Below are 17873 nucleotides of genomic sequence, written 5' to 3'. Positions count from 1 at the left end.
TTGTCATACGTTACATTGGCTACCATGGAGCATTGCGAAAAGCTGTGAAGTCATAATGGTTAAATTCGTAATAAAAATAAAATAAATAAGTTACTGTTATCTAAATTCTAGAGGTAATAATTTCGACTGACTCGTTTAAAAGCGTACGCTGCTTAATTTATTTGTTACTTACTTATTGACTTTCTTGATTAATTCTTACGTAGTATGTATCATACATATATGTATATATACCTATAAAAACATGTATTTTATACTTACATAAAGAACAATACACATGACTCTTCACTTGCTTATTATTAGTTTTGTTAAAATAAAGTTATTGAGAGCATCTATTAAGAATCTGACGACGAAACTGGCGACATTTTTAAATTATCAAGTGATTGATAATTCTGAATTGACAATACAAATCGAACAGCCCATTCCAACACCCCCAAGGTTTCATTTTGTGGATGTTTTTGATATAACTTTAGATTCACCTAATGACATGAACATTTTGGCGTTATTCCAGTCGTTTTATAACAATGACTTGATAAATACGTTAGTCAAAGAAACATCCAGTTTTTCACAACAACCGAGAAGTTTGAAATATTATTAAAAGACAGTTTGTTTGATTGTCGAAATATTACAAAGGACGACTTGGTAAGATACAATATACTATGTATGTCTGTGAAGATCTTGTTTTATGATGAGAGTTACATACAAAGAAATGCCATTTTTATCCCAAATAATTTAGACGTTATTGAAATTAGATGCAGCTTTTTTAGTTTATCAAATTAGTACCAAACGAAAAATATTCCGAGCAAGATGCCTCTAAAAATGGTTAATAATCACCCTGCCTAATCAAAAAATAATGTTAATTTTAATTCATGGGCAATATAAATATTATAAAACTTTACGTGGGAAAACTTCCAGAGAGCGTTTCGTTTTGAAAAATAAATACCGGAGCGGCGACCCGGCACGTTCCGACCCCATTACGCCACAAGACAAAATAATTTAAATTTATGGACTTTTATATGTCTTGGTACCAGTTAAATAATTTAAAATAATATCTGTTACCCAGTTTTTATTCTTTGGACTTTAAAAATATCACGATTTTTTTTTAACCACCTAATTTGAAAGTGACTCAATCTTAGATCAAGATGTTTATAATTTAGCAAAAAAACTTTAAAATCCTTCATTTTAGCTATCTATGTAAGGATCTAAATAATCTTATTTTTTAGTAAATATAAATTACTTTTTTCGATGAAACATAAATTAGTATACACTTATTAAGATGTATACAATTCGCTTAAATTTATTATGATTGTTGCATGTATTGAAACAGACAAATGTAAGCAACAAATACCTATTAATACTACCAATCGACATTCTGTTTATGTGTATTAATCGCCAAGCATCAACAATAAACTTCACAAATTTATCATGATATTGAACACATGTATCAACAATTTACAAAAGATTAGATACAATCAAAAAAGAAAAACACATTCACAATTAAATCTAAATTAAAATATAATTTTAAACACATTAAACGTGATAACCTTACCAATAGTTCTTGAATCAAAATATATCATACAAAGAAACCATAAAACACAGTATTTGAGACCGAAAAAGCGTCCTTGATTTTTTTATTAATAATCAATACTAAAAATGGTTAAGCATTTTTTCACTATATAAATATGTATTCTGTACGCTATTATAATAGTATGTAAATAATGACTACCAATTTAAATCATACTTATATTCTTTGTGTTTATTATTTATACATAAATGTCCGTTTGTATGTACATACATGAAAAAAATTCTTAGATAAACCACGCAAAATTGCAAAAATTACCTTTCGTAGAATCTTATCATTAAATTAGTGTTAAATATAAGAAGTGAACTTATTTTAGCATTTCAGAATATTAAGGGTCGACTAAACTCATTAATCTTATCACTATATGCCTAAGTCAGATATTAAATGGTTAGAGCATAGAAGTTCACCAAATCTACTTGGGTGACCAACATATGTGTAAACACTCTATTAATTATCTTTATCTCTCTTATAGCTTGCTGCAATTATTTGTTATAATACTTATTTTCGCCGGAAAATTCTTCTGAAAGTTACCAGGCTGCAGGTTGAAATTTTATCTGAAATAAATCCTTTCAGAAAATTGTTTACGTCACATCGCAAAAACAGCTATTATAACTAAATTTCCAAGTATACATTGAAAATAAAATATTTGTAGTTTAAATATGTATAGTTAAACATTTGACATTATATGAAAAACAACGTATGAATAAGGTTCAGAATTGTTTTTTAGTAATGAATATCATGTAGTTGTGGAAACTCTCGTATAAATGAGCTTATTGTAGTGCTATTTATAGACAATCCATACATTGCAGCAAGTTTTTCTACAATTCCTTTTTAACTGTTCCTTTTCACAAAGCCTCAATTGTGACCAAAATGATGGTTCTAGTTGTTTTCTATTAATTAGATTTTGTGATTTTAAAAACTATATCGTAATTATTTTCTAAATAAAGGCTTACGTGTCAAACATTTGCTGGTTCGATACCATACAATATACGTCTATGTTTAGTCATACCACAAAACGCGGTGACTTTAAGTCAAAATGTTAACTCTTTCGTTAAATAATTAATTAAGTTTTATATATTAATTTTAATGTTTAATTCAAACCCCGACACTAATTGCAGGCTACCTATTCACAAAAGTATTTTTAATAAATTGAATATTGAGCATGGACGGATCCATGATTTTAATATTTCGGTGCTAAATTTCATAAGAAGAAAATCCATCTGTATCAAAATGACGCGAAATTTGACAAAAACCTGCCATTTTTTTAATAAAAAGTCGTAGCTCAATTAGACGCTTGGGAAGATTTTTTTGTATTCAAAGGCTGATAATTACCTTTAAGAATAAAAAACGCTGTAAAAAATAACTTGAAATTGTGAACGAAAATAATAGGAAGAGTGATGTTTATTTGTCTCCAGATTTTATTATTATTTTTTGGTGGTACTTTATCCCTCCTGCTAGACGTCTTACAAATTTTGCTATTGTCCAAATTTCGTGGAAATTAATAAACGTTTAGAACTTCTCAGTAAAATCTTGTAAGCTGAGCATTTTAATATTATAGGAAATTTAAACTTACATGTGAATGGAGCAACTAGATATCTGGATTTCCCCGTACATGTTCTCTTTATAAGAGCCTTCGGAGAGGTCCGGTAGAACTTTTATGATCTACCTGGTATTTCAGCGAGAATACCTATATAATTTTTTAATTTGTGACCCATGTCGTGGTCCGACGAACCGTTTAACATTATTTCGTTAGGTAACATCACTTCTTCACTTGTCATACGTGCGCTCGTTTACACTGTCATAAATATTGAAATCCAAGTTGAAAAATAATATTAAATATTTCGTAATTGATGTTGGTTATCCAGCATACGTAAATAAAAGTTTTTACAGTGGAATTAACGACATTTATGTTTAAAATATATTTTAAACACGATTGCCAAATCTGTTTTTAAACATATACTACAATACATAGTAATTAAGTTGGGAAAGTCTTCTTAACTATCACCCAGAGACCCCAAAACTATAATTTTCAATAGATAAGAAAAAAAATAGAATAATTTTTCAATAAAATGGAAAAATCGCTTCTTTTTTATTTTGCGACAGACTCGATTCCGAATTCTTTGCAGTGCATAAATTAAATCTTCTCTGCTTACTTTTTAAAGAGCAAACACTGCTCAAACCAGTAATCTAAAAGCACAACAATATCAGCTCATGTTGTTAATGTAATGTGTTGATAATGTTGGGCGCTAAATTAGCTAGGGCTGGCCCGGGCTGACTATCAAATAAGTAATAGATCTGCATCGTGAGCAACAGCACGAAGCTACAGAGAGATCTCGTCTGAGAAGGACGAGAAAGATACTGAGAAACCCCTCAATTGAAATGAGATTAGGGATATCTGTAAAATATGGGAAACAGTGCACAATTTTGTGTAAAAGCACCACAGTGCGAACCATGAATCTATTCAATGGCAATGCAATGTCATATTTTAGCCAAATGCTCGAAAGAAAGCAATAGCAAATGTCATTTAATAAGTTCCTAGTTAAGATTCCGCGAAAAGAAAAATGTTAAATTGAACTATCATTGATAGACAGCAGTGATTTCTATATTAATAATTAACAAATTTTATAATAAATTTAAATAATAAAAATAACATACATAAAGAATACGTGAGTTTTGTAGTAATCATTTTTATATTAAATATTTTATTAACTTATTTAGCTAACATTGCTAATTTTAATACTAAACCAATTTTAACTAAACATATCGTTGTTATGTTTTCGATTATTGTGATGCATTGGAGTAACCTGTTAAGTTACGATGGTCCTAATTTATTTTAAATAAAATAATAAATATAATACTAATTGGTATTTTAATAAGATAATTGACGTACTATGACTTCTCTCAAAAAATAAAAATAAAATTAATTCAGTATAAAATATTCTAGAACAAAATTTGATTATATAATATATTATATAAGGTAGATTAAATAAAATACGCATATAAAAGTGGCTTGAATTTTCCAAAATGGTGGCTATTTAAAAAACACAATTCCATTTGAAAAAAGAATATTCATGCTAATATGCATTTGTTTAATATTTTATTTAAAAAATAGCATACCATTGTCGTAGGAGTGACTATATTTGTATCAAATTGTGAGTTGGACAGCCGGAAAAGAGGGTGGAGTCGGAATGGACGATTGCGTATGAAAAAATGTCCCGCGCAAAGATTACAGCAGAATCAGTCAGTAAAACGCATTTTATGTAGTTAAACGCGTAAATAAATAGGGGATCGGGTGGGCCGGCAGGCGAGGCGGGTGGCGGCCGAAGGAAAGCGAAAGCGTATCGACGATCGAATTTTCCTAGACGCTCGATGCGGAGCGTGTGTGCGGCGCTTCGGTGCTTGCGCAGAGCGACCGTCCGCCCGTTACATGGCGACATTCCTCTCGGCTCGGTCGCAGTGTTCGCACCTGTCTCGCGCCGCGCTCGCCGCACTCAGGAGGAGTTCGCTCGGGCCGGAACCGCGGCGCCCACGCGATGCGTTCCACGTGACGCGCGAATAATGCGAACCGAGGTGGCTTCATCGATTTGGCGCGAAAAAAGTCGGGGTGGCCTCTGAGGGCGCGCGCACGCCTTATCGACCGGCGGGCGGAGGGCGGAGGCCGGAGGGCGGAGCGCGAGCGCAGTGGAGCTCGCGCGCGCGGACTGGCCACACGGGCCAAGGGACCCCTCATGGGGTCTGAAGGCGCGGCGCGCGGTGCTTGAATGTCCACCGGGGAATGGCGTCATGCGAGGAAGCGGCCACCGAGCCGACCCCCATAGACGACTGTCTCAAAGTGAGAAAATGGTGGTGTTTCCTCCTCTCGTCCATATTCACCTTCCTCGCCGGCCTCCTCATCGTGCTTCTATGGCGGGCGTGCGCCTACATGTGCTGCCGCAAGGAGCCGGAGTTCTCGCCCAACGACCCCAAGCAGAAGGAGCAGAAGGCCGCGCGCGGCAAGCAGGAGTTCGAGGGCACCTTCATGACCGAGGCCAAGGATTGGGCCGGCGAACTCATCTCCGGACAGACCACCACGGGACGGATTCTGGTACGTTATCGATTTTCAATCTTACCTCCCCTTTGCTCCCGTCCGTTTCAAACTGTAGGCGCGTAGCCTTTACGGCGTAGCCTCTACGGCGAACCGTTATCTCGCCCGCGAGCGAGCACGGCGCTGCCTACGAGATGACGGATCGATACCACCGAAACGAAAAAGCTCGCCCTGACCGAGAAGAGTTTTAGTTTATGTCCTTTATCCCAAATTCTCAAATACCCCTTATATGTAACCATTCTCGGTTGCCATTAGAACCATTCATACAGTCACAAAGAGGGCAGGTCTGCTGAGTAAATTTTAATCTCATGTAAAATACGATTTTCTCTACAAAATACTAATTTGATCCACACCTTAAAAGTATAGCAAAATTTAGGCAGTAATAACTTTTTAAATATAATACATAAAATAATGTATTATACTATTTTTTAAATAGTAATTAAATATTGAATTCGATTATGGCCATCATGACGTATTGTTGAAACCTCTCAAGTCATAATGGTCAGATTTGTAATAAAGCTCATACATTTATATAATAACCATTTAGTGGCAATATTTGTGAAAAAAAATCCCTTAACAAAACGATTAGCGTAAAATAAAATCCTTTCTAAGCACACTTTTAAGCACTTTCGGAATTATTTGGTAATGCATATGCATACAGATCCAACATAAAAAAAATCTTATAAAAAAACATGACTATAAAACTTGTATTAGTTTATATTATATGATAACACAAATCTAATATCATATAATTATTCTGCTTTAAATATTATATAATATACATTATATAATACTTAAAACAAAAAAAGAATAAATAACAATCGACTTGCATGTTTAGTATAGCCGACTATAATACATAATTAATACTATAAAAACATGAATGAAATTCAACTATTTTTTTAATATGTTCTCGCATACTGATATCTAGTTGATTTTTGCAGTCAGTGACGGTATAAAAAAATATTTAAATTCTATGAAATATTAATTTATACAATTATATAATAACCGTTATGTGGCATTTACTACAAAACAAATTTACGATTTGCAATTTAATTATAGCTAGAGAAAAACGATAAATATATAATTCGAATTAAAATTTTCTTTTTTAAACTTGTTTAACCATCTTTTAAAATAAAGGCTATTAGGAGTTCAAAAATGTTCTTATGCATCTGGATATTTACCAGATACTTGTAGTCAGTACTGCAAGTGTTTTTTTGTTTGTATGTACACTGCTTTTTTGTGTCCTGTGGGAAAACAGGTGCAGTAGAAATATATTTTTTTGTAAAAAAGCTTCAAATAAATCAAAATTAAAGTAATAGCGTCATAGTTTTACTATTTATTTATAAATAAATAATATTCGTTTATAAGATTTGCATCACACTAAACTTAAAAATTGAGCTTCTAAATATAAGATCAGTAAATTATTTAGCCAGCTTGATCTTCTATATTGTTTCAAAAGCTCCAGTATTTAAAAAATCAAAAGCTCAAAAATGTTACATTACATATTTATCAACTAAAAAAATAAAATAATGAAATCTATCTGATTCTTGCGGCCGGCTGCGAAAGATTTGTATTATTTATACACTGCTTTTTCTACATTTGTTGCTAAAATATTAATTTGTGTATTTTTCTTTATGAGCTGAAATAGTTCATGATTAGATAATTTTCAATATTAGTTATGTACGACCTGGATAGATTTTAATTAATCATAAGAATATTCATCCGTGAAATTAGAAAATTCTAAGTAGACCTAATCTGTGATGATCGGGCAAAATTATAATTATATAATAATTACTAATTCCAATCACAGTAGAAATTAAAAAAGCACATATATTCATATGGAATTCGAGCACGGGTCTTTCGGGTTAACAGTCAGCGACTAATACCATCGTTTTTTAGTAGTATATAAGCTTGAATTGTTTATTAAAAAATTTTAGAATATGTTCAATTTTTTTTAATATAAACAAAGAATGCATAATAATAGAATTAATAAACCAAGAGTTATCTGTATATTTCAAATAATAAAAATATAATTTATTTATGATTAAATTTAAAATAAGTGACATAATTCTAAATAACTTAGAATTTTATAAAATCAGACTATATATTACATATATATTGTGTTATATTATTTGATTTATTTGCAGACATCTATGAACATAAAGCAATAATTTATAATATACGTATATTTTAACACGAAAAAAAACTTTAAAATTCTATAAAATTCGCTTCTGAATACAATATAAGTTGTATTAAATCACTACAAATAGTATTGTTTAAATTAAGTCCGCATTTTAAAAACTTAAAAATCGATTGATCTTATATAATTATATAACATATAATAGAATAAAACAAATAATTTACATTGAAAGTATTTTTTCATTATAATGTATACATCTCAAGCAGTGAATATCGATTTAAATGCGGAACTGGCAATATGTACAAGCTCGCATATTGGAGCACTAGAGTTTTTCTAAAATTGCCTATCTGCAAAAATGTGACGATTTTATGGAAATTTATGCCAAAATATGCCTTTAACTTAATCGATAATTTCTATAGAAACACTTTTATTCTTGAAATACAAATACGCGATAATTATAATTTAATGTTCAGCATTTAAAACATTACCTGACTAAATCAATATTAAAGCTTAATTTAAATAGATTTCTAATTTTCTTTCTCTTTGTTTGCCAAATTTTCGACTCTATTGTCCTACTTTAAAGCAAATTTTAATCGATTGCTATTGTTATGTCGCTATGCCGACGAAAGTCGGACGGAGGCGAAAAGGTAGCACGGAAACTAAAGCGTTTCATATTTTTTGCCTTAGCTGTGATTTTATTATCGAAAAAATCTCTAGAGAAATGTATCACAATATAAAAATCGATCGAACAATATCGTTAATCATTCGCCGAAATACAAAACCTTTAAAAACCGCAATCAATCAACCGGAGCTTTCGTTCGACGGGCGTTTTGGCTCCTATTCTTCTCTTTTTTCGCTTTGAAGTTAAGACCTGCGCTGGAAAAAGTCTTCCTATTCCATTTAAAAAATATACATGTATGTAAAACACGTGTATGCGTGCGTATCTCGAATATTTTGGCAAAATATCTCTGAAAAGGGCGTAGCCGCTTATTTTCTCTAAGCCCTTTGTCTTACTTCTTCCACGTTATTTTTTCGCCGTTCAAGTGGAAAAATAATTACAGCTTCAAGTTTCTGAACAAAGAAACTACTTTCATACGTTACACATACGTATTTATATAAAAAAGGATATGTAATAATTTATTTAAGCCATATATATTTAAAAACATATTACTATTAAAAATATAATAATATTTTACTCGAGCAAATAAATAATTTACGAAATGCTTATACTATGCAATGTAGCATATATTATTGTACACACATAAATATTTTGTACTGTTTTTATTCCAAATACTTTAAAATAGCTATTACTTATTGTATACGGTAACTCATAACAGATAGCAATTTATATAAAATTTCCAATTTTTATTGAGTCATTTTTTTTTTCACTTTTCTTAAAAAAATATAATATATTTTTAAATATTATACATAATATAGTTTGACACTTATGTTTTAGTTTTTCATTCCCACTTTTGACTACTATTTCTAGATCGATGCAACTCTTCCTAGTTGTAAAAAATCAAAATATAAAGGGCTCTATGAATGTTTTTCATCAAAGTCGCCCAACATGTTATGCTGATAGAATTAAAAAAATTGATTGAAAAAAATTGGGGGTAGAAGTACATTAAAATAAAAAATCATTCAAAAGTAATGAATTTCTCTTATTAAAAAAGTGATATTTTGCGTATTTATTATACAAATTAATTTTTAAAATGGTCATACTTTAAGAAAATATAAAAACATTCCATGAATAAGCCAATCTAAATAGCAAACAAATCTGTCAAGCTGACTAAAAAATTAACTAACAATTATTTTCTCTATATTTAGTCGTAATAGTAAATGTCCATTTTATAAAATATATTTATTATTGAAAAGTATTGTTAAATATGATACATTGCGCATTATATCGTTTAACAAATATAATGTTGCGTAACTAAAAGTGTGAAAGATATTGTAATAGAATTATGGAAGCCTTATTATAGAGTAACGCAAAAGATTACTTGAACATACATTTTTTTTAAATAATAAATATGTTAACATTATTTTTTTTATAATTACATCTAGCTTAATTATGCTGTTTACATGTTTATCTTAAGAGCGATACAGCAGCGTTATACATTTTTAACTTATAATTAATAATTCACAACATGGTTGTACCATATTCCATCATATATGCAACCATCTGCAGTGTATTAAACATTCAATATATTACTCTGTCCTATATTGTAATGGTTTATGTCGTTGGCACGACAATGATCTGAAAATGAACGCTGAATATAAATTGCATTAGTATATATGAAAAATACGCATTTCGCTTGGTGCTAATGATGAATTCTAATTCATTTATAATGTTTGCGAAATCGATACTGATATGAATACAGATTTTATTGTATGAGTACTGCTGTGTTTTAAAGCATATAACTTAGCATGCTCAATACTTTCTTATTTATAAGATATCAAGACTCATGGAAATTATTATTAATATTATTTTACCAGTAATTTTTACTCGTATATAATAATTCTATAAATGAATATGTGCACCTATATATTATATGTAGCACATAAACTCCATAAGTTTATTGTATGCTTGCATTTTATTTTTAGTGTTATAAAGTTAATGGTTGATATTATCATTACATTTTATCTATCGTTCCTCTCATTGTTCTTATTTTCTTATATGAATGTCAAAGAGCTTTTCGAGTACATTTTATAAATATATACTTTCACTAGTTTAATCTCAAATAATTACCACCCAACTTTATAACCTTTTCGATTAACTTCTCTTTACTGTTAATTGAGACATTATAAATCATTACTGCAATATTAAAATTATTAACACTTTATACAACTGGACATTAAAATGGTTTAATCTAAAAGTGTCATTCAGCTAATTCAGCCAATTCAGTGTATTTAAAACGTTTTATTATTATGTGTCATCAGTGCAAGTTAAAACGACCTTTTTAATTAAAATCACAATATATCAAACAATATGTATTTCTTTCGGTTCGTCGAAATTATTAAAGCCATAACTCACCCTGATTTTGAGCCCAGGGGTGTAAAGTGTCCTTAAAAATGTAAAATATAATGATCTTGTTGGCCTTTTTAGGCTCTCGTCGTTAAATCTTTTTCCTCTAATTAAAGTTAACGTTTCACGAACGCAAATGACAAAATAATGACCGTTCCGGGGGAAAACAAGTTAAGCTTTGTCGAAACACAAATTGGTTATTTCGCCGAAAATGTGTATGTGTGCGCTTTTCCCTTTATTTAATAAGTTAAACATATTTACATTTGTACGCACTCGAAAAGAAATAAAACGTGATGCTAAATTTGCATATTGTCACAATACAGGCGATAAAATTTAATCTATGGTATTAGATTGTTGGTTAATGTGCAAAGTTTGTTTTGCTGGGAAATGAGCTTTGATATGAATAAGTCGATTATTAGCTTTACACCATTATACTTTAAATCGCGACTATATTCATATAAATAATATAAAATATTTTAATCTAAAAAGCACATATTTCACGGTTATTATATCGAGAAATTAATTCTGCTATAGCAGTATATCAAATATGTTTAAACCTCAATCTGTTGTAATATGACTATATTGTTTTTATAAAAGTAATGTGAAAAAATTGATAGTAGCAGGGTAAAGCAAATTTATTTAATTATTGGTAAACTGTTGCAACATCACAGGTTTTATCCCTATGCCATTGTAAGTAAAAGTAAAGTCTCTATATCGATTATATTAATTATAAACTTTTATCACACCTCACATTCAATATACTTTATGTATATATTCGTAAGAATAATAAAATCTAGAAAAATCTAAATTATGATGAATAGCTGAAATTAGAATTATATAATAATCACTTATTTAGATCTCCTATACACGATATAAATTGTAAGCAATAGGAACGTATGTGATTCAAGATTAGGTCTTAACATAACGATTTTCTTTTTTCTGCTGTAAAACACTTTTGGAATTATTAGTAACGATACAGATAATTATAGTAACAATTTTCTTGATTTTACTAATACTCAAGTTATTCTACAAAAGCTTTTCTTTAAATATATACCAGTATAGATTTGAACCACCACAAATCGAGCTTGGAGCTACTTTGAACTAAATTTTGCTATCAAGCTCATCACGTTTATTGCTTACCGCAAATTACATAATAAATTATAAACTCAAAGAGCTAATGATTCAACGCCTCAGAATATAAACTTTAATAAACATATTAAAATCTAAAGATTGCGTTGAACAAAAATGTTTATGATCCCGGGAATCGATGATTTATGCTATTTTAAATTTGTTTATTGCCCAAGGCTAAATCGATATCGAAAGCATTCCGCAAATTCTTCGACTGGAGAACAATTGGTTCAGTGACTATTTCATGTATATAATGTAATATGAGAATAGATTGAATTGTCTTTATATATTTAACTTCTAACTCATATTGCAATAAAACTTAAATAAAAATTTACACTAGCTACAATACTTGTATGATATTTTAAAGAATATATTTATTATATTGATTTAACGCTTTAAAATACGATTTACATAAAAAATAATATTAAGATTTTAGCTGAATTACTTTTTTTCCATTTCCAAAAGTCATTTTATTTTTATTTTTTAATTTTTATATTATTATGTATTAGCACAAAAAATTATCGAAAATAACAAAAAAATTCAGGAGATTCGAATTTAGTAGATACCTTCTCGTATTTTTTTATAATCTTTTATAGAATTTTCAGTGCATTCAGTATAAATATATAAAATGTTGAACCATTGAATTAAAGTTTATTAATATACATAAGTAGAAATGAAAATGAAATATATATTTCTTGATATATTTTAATACTTGAAAAATTATAAATCAATAAACTGAAAATAATAGATTATTTTGCTAAATATATTTTTTCAATAAAGTTATAATTTGCTAATATATATATAGAGATTCCTGTGCTTATTCCTTATTGCTGTCATCTGTTTTAGATCGTAGGTGACTTACTGTATAGCAGTTACATAATACGTTTACAAAGTAAAAAGCAAAACTTTTTAAATACCTGTGACATGGGTCACAACTAAGAAGCATACCCTGGAATTCCAGATTACTAACATTTTTTAATATTGTTGAAAATAAATTTTAAAATAAAAAAAAAATGTAATGTATTTTTTTATATTTTATCACTATAAAACAGTATAATTGCCAACTTAAATTGCCTTAAAGATTGATATCCGGTTTTAGTAATTTTAGGTAGACTGTGTAACTTTTTTCACTAACTTTGTTCTAATGAAATCGTTTGAAATACCTTTATATTTCACTTGTAGTTAATCTATTACTCAAAATAATTCCATCGAGTCACTTCCTTATTCCATTTTTTTAATGCTTCTAAACTTGAGTGATTTTTTATTGTGCTTAAACATGAAAGAAATCCTTTTTATGGCCATTTTTACAAAGAAGCACAGAGCTCAACAAGATTAGTAGTGATTAACTAAAAAAACTGAATACGAATAATAAACTATACGTAAAAAAATGGTTTATTGTTAATTTAGCTTTGATGTTATGTTGCTGAGGTTCAAAAGAAATCCTATTTGTCCGTAATCAAGGAAAGAACCAACTGTGTGTCGGATGGTATTTGACTAGCAAATTAGTAAGAGCAAAAGGCTTTTTTATACCTGCATTATCATCAATATTTCGACCAGCAATTAACAATAAAGTTAATTATGAATTAAAATATGCAATATCTAGGACGGGTCGAGGAAAAACTCTAATATTTGATCATGTATTTTATGTGATATTTTAGGATAATGTAGAACCATAGTGTAATGGAAATCATATTTTATATGCTTTCTAATGACAGGACAATACAATTAATCTTTATTACGCAAATATTGTTGTATTTTACATTTTACCAATGTGCGTATTTGTATTGTTATACCACACTTGGTATTATTCATATCGATATTTACCCATGAGATTAGTTAAAGCTAGGAAAAACCTTATCTGAGGGAATCGATCGGAATTTTCATTATTACAATAACTAATTCCGATCTCAGAGATACGATAGATATAAAAACGTAGTGGTTATATGTGAGATTTGAACCCATGACTTTATTACATGGTTAAACTTGACTTATAAACACTTTTTAAATACTTTTATTCAAATAGAAAAAAATATAAAACTGATTTTATCATGTTCTAATCTGCCACATTATTGGATTATTTTTAATAATATTTTATTATTATCACAAATTATTTCACTGTATGTATTGCAGTAGCACGTAATCGGTCATCAGTTTAGTTTATTAAATGGTTTAATTGCTATGTATTGCAGTAGCACGTAATCGTCGCTGTTCAGTTTCTTAAGTGGTTTAATTGCCATGTATTGTAGTAGCATGTAATCGTCTTTAATAAATAATAGTCGAAAATAAACCATTGAATGGCAACTAAACAGTTGACCTAAGAATGGCAACCAAAATGATATGTGTAAAAGTCACGTTTTATGTTATATAGTATAGATTTAAATGCTGCAAACTACAATATTTCATTGTAAAATCATTTTAGAACACATGGTAATTACACATTATTTGTGTGAACAAATAACCAACATTTTAAGCAATACATCTTCTGGTGCTAAGTGTTAAAATCAAAATTATAATCAATAAATCTTAAAATTATCTATATAATCAAAAAAAAGAATTATTTTGCTAAATCCACTCAAAAATACAATCAACAATATTGAAAAACGTGATCTGATAGTAAAAATTATTAAAGAAGTAAATTATCTTGTGATTACAGCTTAATGCTAAATAATTATTGTACAGTTTGTTTAATTTTATTATAACTCATATTAAAATTTCAATGGTATTAAAAAATGTCGAAACTTTACTAATATTTTGTTAATTATTATATTAGCCGTTCATTTTTTTTGTAAATGTTTTACGCAAATAATATAATAATGTATGTAAATATATTATTCGTATTGTATAAATTACATATGTTTTGCGCGAACAATGAAAACTTGTCTAATACAAAAAAATATTTCTAGAACAAAACTATCTGAAAATATAATACAACTTTTGGATCAATTCTCATAGATTGTTTTATTAAGAAACATCCATATGGTGCAGGCTTGCTTACGGACAATCGAACAATGATATTTATTTGTATCCGGGACTGCAGCCAAATATTGTACCAAATTTATTTAATTTCACGCTTGCCAAGCTGTAAGGTCAGGAAATTGTTAACTGTGGCGCCAGAAGTATCGATTCAACTATTACTTTCTCGTTTGAAACATCCTGCTCTAATCTGAGTACAGCTTCTCCTCCAGAGATTGTGATTTGGAAACAATGAATGTAGCATAGCAGATGTAACCAACGTTATTTATACCCTTTAAGAATTTCTAATCTAAGATATAATAAAAACTTAATTTCTTGACTTTTAAGTTCTACAAACAGCTCTTGTGTTGATTTATTCAAATAATTCATAACGACTTTCTTAATAGTAATATTTGTATCCCTGTATTTTCTTAGAAAATATATCAACAAAACGAGGTAAATTACCCCAAATGGTGTAAAAAATAAAATCTCGTGAGTGACGAAAATTCAATAATATTTAGCAAAAAATAATATTCAGTAGACAATCTCTGCACTTTATTAAAAAAACAGCTAATTAAGAACATCTAAGCTACAATTACCTACAACATTTTATTTTAAAAAATAAAAGTTAATTGGCAAAACATCCAAAGTTTACGTGCTGTGCTGCTAAATAAACCTCGCTATTTTCTTTTAAGAAAAAACATTTTATGAGCAAAACATGCCAACCTTTTCTTGCTGCACGCCAATTATTTCTCGCCATTTAAATATAATTAAATAATAATCTAAAAGTAAAATATTTAGTATTTTTACACTGTTTAATTGTATTCAAATATTTTAAGGTATAAAAACAACAAAATCTTCAAAAATGTATTGAAAAAGTGAGTAACAAAATAAGTTGCAAAGAAGCGACATTATTTATTAAAATATGATGAATGACAGAATATTCCAACTTATATATTTATACATATATAAAATATAATATAATAATCATCAAAAGGAATACATTACATAGGTAAATCATTTATCTCAAGCTTATAATAAATAATTTATTTAACTCGTTTTGACGTACGTGGCGGGATACTTTGGTAATATCTTAAATCTAAATTTATAGCGGCAAAAGGGGCACATGTGGCATAAATGTCACCTGGACTTTGACCTATTTTACTCCTGACGTCTACAAAAGGCAGCGAGGAGTTAAAACGTAATGAAGCCTCCGGACTTTTTTACGACTCCATAAAAAGCTTTTAATTAAAATATTCTACGCTCTTAATTTTTTTTCTCTCGCGGTAATGCATTATGTATTTTTGTAATTAAATTTTTAATTAGACATTAAAGAATAATTATCGCGAGGATGTGTTTGCGCTTTGCTCCCAAAACTGTCTAAAGCCTGAGCTTTAATTGCTTTCATTGACTTTTCGCAGACTCAACAGCATAAGTATTTTGTGATATATACTTAAAATGCTATTCAATTCAAGTTATGACAAACAGTCTATCAATAAAATGGGATGCAATTTTTATTTTAAAAAATCCTGAGCTCTTGAATTCCATAAAAATATATCAGTTAATAGCTTAATGAAAAAAACATTATTGTGAAATAAAGTATTTTTAGATGTAAGATATATAAATCTAATTTGGGTTATACATAACTCTCAATCCAGATGTCATTGGATGTTCCTATATTTAATAGTATATTTATAATATATATCATTAGAACTTTAGATAGATAGCCTAGTTCATTTAGTGGTATGTTACACTCTAATTATTAACAGTTCCAACATTTTAACTACCCACTTGCAAGTTGAACTCTTGAATTAATAATCAACATGTGTCGCTACATTAACCTACTATTATTTGTTTTGTGTGACATGTGCAGGGCTCACCAACAAAATAGATAATTTAAAAATTAAAAATTGTGCACATTATTAAGAGCTCCGACTACAAACATATTTGAATAGTAATATGCTATTATTATAGATTTAATGTTCTATAGTGAAATCCATTTTTTATATAATGCATATTGGGTATAATATATCATAATATAATATTATAAAAGTACTTAATATACAAACAGGTTATTATTATTAATAAATGTTAAAAAATGACATTTTTTTTGTACAGCAATGACCGTTTCCCAACTGTCATATTGAGTTTCATAGACATTTTAGAGCATCATATTAGCACCTATTAGTTAAATTATATGTTCGCTAGAAGAAATATATATCTACTAGTGAAAATATATTTAGAGTTTACTAGTGAAAATATAACTTTACCAAAAAATAAGCACTTACTGTAACATTTATACATCGGATGTAAATAAATAATGATAAGTATATAAATATAGTATATATTACTACATATAGAAAAGTTGAAATCATATAATTTTAACATCACCTACCAGATCATTTATATTTTCACGCGTAAAAATATATAACTACTGGTGAGAATGTATTCCGATATAATTTTACTGAAATTACATATTTTAAAAAATATTTGCTATATAGATTCGACTGTTTTTTCTAGATTTTATTCTACGAATAACCACATGAAACTGAATTTATTGCTTATTTATTTTGCTCCAATAAATCCAGTTGTCAGATTACCGATAATATAATCAATAAAAACTTATATAATTCAGCTGATGCTGTTGTTTTTCGTTATTTCTTTGCTTTTTCCTTAGGTATTTGATCTGAATTTTCAGATCGAATACCTAATTTTACTGCTAATTATTTACATTCATTGTATATTTCCTCTCATGTTTAATATTTTTAAACGTTAGGCCTCGTTCTGGACCAAATTTCATGCACATCGTTACTCTCTAGGTTTTGCAACATATTAAAGAAAATGTTTAGGTGTATGAACAAAAAAAATTATACTCTACATACAAGTTTGTTATTCTTTTGCAAAAAACTCTTTTATTAATATTTCTATTGCAAGTATGTATATAGTCACTTTTTAGTTAAATCTA

The 17873-nt window shown here is 28.8% G+C and overlaps 1 protein-coding gene across 1 annotated transcript in view; it reads left to right on the top strand.

Moving 5' to 3' along the window:
• Nucleotides 1-5011: 5011 nt before the first annotated feature.
• The window catches only part of slo (calcium-activated potassium channel slo), a 74776-nt gene continuing 61914 nt past the window's right edge, over nucleotides 5012-17873 (top strand). The window contains exon 1 of the mRNA XM_088199328.1: nucleotides 5012-5663. Within this exon, the coding sequence (XP_088055454.1) occupies nucleotides 5355-5663 (309 nt within the window). The 5' untranslated portion in view covers nucleotides 5012-5354. The remainder of the gene's footprint in view (nucleotides 5664-17873) is intronic.

The sequence above is a fragment of the Plectrocnemia conspersa genome, unplaced genomic scaffold (assembly GCF_051122295.1).
Source record: "Plectrocnemia conspersa isolate PC_06_02 unplaced genomic scaffold, ASM5112229v1 ptg000012l, whole genome shotgun sequence".
NCBI classification, from domain to species: domain Eukaryota; kingdom Metazoa; phylum Arthropoda; class Insecta; order Trichoptera; family Polycentropodidae; genus Plectrocnemia; species Plectrocnemia conspersa.
This window is presented reverse-complemented; position numbering and strand designations above follow the sequence as displayed.